At 39.7% G+C, this 3,666-nt stretch overlaps 1 protein-coding gene across 1 annotated transcript in view; it reads right to left on the bottom strand.

Annotated features, from left to right (window-relative positions):
- Positions 1 to 3,666, bottom strand: part of LOC119836380 (CLIP-associating protein) — a 45,745-nt gene that overhangs the window by 15,212 nt on the left and 26,867 nt on the right. Inside the window, exons 16-19 of the mRNA XM_038361684.1 lie at positions 3,050 to 3,187; positions 2,323 to 2,443; positions 1,749 to 1,869; positions 680 to 781 (exon numbers count right to left, since the gene is read on the bottom strand). Of these exons, the coding sequence (XP_038217612.1) occupies positions 680 to 781; positions 1,749 to 1,869; positions 2,323 to 2,443; positions 3,050 to 3,187 (482 nt within the window). The remainder of the gene's footprint in view (positions 1 to 679; positions 782 to 1,748; positions 1,870 to 2,322; positions 2,444 to 3,049; positions 3,188 to 3,666) is intronic.

Genomic DNA, 3,666 nt, shown 5'->3' with positions numbered 1-3,666 from the left:
AGGGGGCCAGAGTGACAAAGGATTTGAAACGCTATGGAACATTAGATTCAAGGACAACAAGCTTCTCATTTATCAAACTGTTCTGAAGCCAATATGGACATACGGATTGCAAGTGTGGGGTGCAACTTGTAACTCTAATATAATGATAATGCAACGCGTTCAAAACTACATTCTCAGACAGGTGTTCCCTGGTTTATGAGAACGGAAGAAGTCCATTCTTTATTGGAAGTGCCAACTGTCAAAGACGAAATATGTAGTCAATATCGTTCATACAAATTACGTTTGGGCAAACACCCTAACCCTCTCGCTACAAAACTGCTTGAACCAGAAAGCATGCGTCGCCTCAAAAAGCGACGAGATATTTTTGATTAGCCAACACTGCCGGCCGTCAAGCTCTTTAGAAGATAGGGTGTATTCTAATGGGAGCGGCACCCTTAAAACTAAAAAAAAAGATTCAAGGTCCAATTTCCTTTGTCGAAGCGGCTGAAGCTGAAGTTCTATAAAACAAAATATATACCAGTTGACCGGGCAAACGCTGTTCTACCTTACTCTTATCATTTAGAGACAAAAAAATAGATCTTGCCCAATTCCCAAATGTATCCGATATGCAAAATCTCATGGGAATCGGTCCAGACGTTTCGGAGGAGGATGATGTAAGATACACATATAAGTGACTCACATCGTGTCGTCTGTACGAATCGAGACTGCGTTCAGAGCAAACGCTGGACGCCTCCGAGTCATCGTCCCGTCTGCCTTCGCAAGCAGAATTGTCTTCCGGACTCTGGAATCATAATTATATCTATTACTAATACATATATTATAAATGCGAAAGTTTGTTCGGATGGATGTATGTGTATGTGTGTTTTTTACTCTATCACGCAAAAATTGCTGAACCGATTGCAATGAAATTTGGTATGTAGATAGCTGGACAACTGGAATAACATATAGGCAACTTTTTATCCCGATATTCCTAGGGGATATAGACTTACGCGGGTGAAACCGCGGAGCGCAGCTAGTCTATTCTAATAATGATCAACCTTGAATGTTATTTTCAGACATTAGCTAAATAGGTTTTAAAATTATAGAGACGTTTACTGTTTTTATTACATTGTAATTTAATTTTTTATAATATGACACGAATTTATAACTATATAAATATAAATTTAAACTATAAACAGTAACTCTGTTTGTCTGTCACATCTTTACACTTAAACCACCGAATCAATTTGGATAAAAGTACGTACGTTCGGTTTAAAAAAGGACACAGGACAAATAAAAAATCCCACGGGGCTGTCTACCTTCTGACATTACCTTACTTGTTCTACCATCTGAGCCTGTTCTAAGAACACAGTGCAAATTTATCTCTGTCCTGTTTTTTCCCCTCTGTGTGTCCTTTTGCTATATTTTGATTGCTTTTTTTGCATTGTTAGTTTTGGATCTTTTCTGCTCTTTGAATAAACTGTTTTCTGTTTTTCAGTCTTTTTTTTTTTGTCAAAGTCGGCAATAGAGCTGGTGGGTCGCCTGATGGTAAGCGCTACCACCGCCCATGGACATCTGGAGAGGTGTAAGGTCGATTGCAGACCTTACTTCGAGAGAGGGATTAGAAAGGATTGACGAGAGGAATAAAGAAAAGGACTGGGAAGGGTACGGAAAGGGATATGAGCCTCCGTTCCTCAGGCTGTATCTATCTATCTAGTAACAGCTAGCTTTATAGAGATAAATCTAGTGACAAGTAAGTATGCACTAACTCTGAGAGTCTGCTCCGCATCCCTGGACTGCTGCAGCAGCCGCAGGCTGGCGGCCGGCGGGCGCGTGCCCCTCTCCGCGGACTCCCGGCGGCGCCCCACCACGCTGCTCGAGCGGCCCGATCTGGGGGTGAAGTTCATTGTTTATAATATAGTTTATGTCACGGTAATGTTGGGAAAACAGTTGGAATATAATTTAACTCGCGATAGAAAACTAGCGGCATAATCGTGATCCGTTTATCGCATTATTTTTTATTAGACTGATGCGAATATATAGCCCACTCATCTTGTAGGACCCACCCACCAAGTGGGACTTAGTCATCTAGAGGGACCCACTCATCAAGTGGGGACCTACTCACCTAGCGGGGCCTGCTCACCTAGTGGAACCCACTCACCTAGTGAGACCCACTCACCTAATGGGACCTTCGCGTCTAGCGAGGAGTTACGCGTCTAGGGGAGCCCACTCACCCACAGGGCCTACTCACCTAGTGGAAACCACTCACCTAGTGAGACCCACTCACCTAATGGGACCTTCGCGTCTAGCGGGGAGCTACGCGTCTAGCGGGGGCCTACTCACCTAGTGGGGCTCGTCTCGCGCGAGCCGGCCAGCGAGCGCGGGATGCCGGACGGGCGGCGGCGCGCGCCCGACAGCGAGACGGGGCCCGCGCGCGACGACGGCGACGACGAGCGGGACGTCGCTGCGATGATGGACGGTGATCAAATGCGTGTTCGAAATTCAAATGTGGTGATGAACATAATTTTGAGCATAGTTATTAAATAGAATATACTATGATTTGTGCAAATGGCGATATCGTTAATATCATCATCGATTCATTAGCAACTCGTACACAAATTATAATAAACTCAAAAGATACATATATGAAATAAAAAATGTCATGTAACACAAATCATAATAAACCCAATGGACAGACATTATTAGTTTTTGTTTATCATAAAAATTTAGATTCAAATATACACTAATTTTGGAAAATGAACAATCAAATGGTATGTTTAATCAAAACTGTTGTATTTTAATTTAAAACGAAATGTCGATCACTTTTATCCCAATTTATATTAAATTTTATTATATTGAAGTTATAGAGTATATATAACTTTAAAGTATACTACACAAAAATGTCAATATAAAATTATGTTTCACTAAAAAGTTAACAATAATAAACATATAAGAGTTTATCCTCAGCTTCCAAAACTCAATCCAAAAAAAAAACGAAGCTTTATTCAAACCATTCATGCCCCAACATGAATACACAAATATGAATAAACAAAATAAAGCTCCCACTCACGCTGCGACTGTGACACGCCGGGCCTCGATCTCGACCGTCCCACGGTTCTCTCCGGGCTCGGCGCGACTGTGCCGCTCACTGGTGAGCGTTTTGCGCGCGCTACAATTAAAATTTCAAATTCAAATTCAAATTTATTTACTGAAATGAGCGAAAAAATTTCTTAATTGATTTCACAGCTATCATAGCATAAAATTATAAAGACATATTCAATATATTTTTTTTATATTTACTATTTCCAATTATTAATATGAATGTCAACTTAAACTTCTAATGTATACTTTATTACAGCTGAATTATTTTTAAGATATAAAAATTACACCAGGGTTTTCTCACCTACACAATAATGATACTATTATACTATATACACTGTATATATATGAAATGGCCTGACACTTCTTACATAAGCTGTGACAAGGAAACACACCAATCGTGCGAGATATTACTAGCGAACAAAACAGGGTTAAGGAATATGTATTTAATAAAGATAAATAAATATATTTAAGATATATATTAATAAAATTGAAAATAAAGATCCATGAATTGATGTGATCATATTCTATGTTTTGTCTCATTCAATCTTAAAAGTTTTGACGTTAGAAAGAAAGGGAAGGCAATAT

Source organism: Zerene cesonia, chromosome 24 (assembly GCF_012273895.1).
Source record: "Zerene cesonia ecotype Mississippi chromosome 24, Zerene_cesonia_1.1, whole genome shotgun sequence".
In the NCBI taxonomy this organism is placed as follows: domain Eukaryota; kingdom Metazoa; phylum Arthropoda; class Insecta; order Lepidoptera; family Pieridae; genus Zerene; species Zerene cesonia.
The sequence above is the reverse complement of the archived record's forward strand: the minus strand, read 5'-3'. Positions and strand labels throughout refer to the sequence as shown.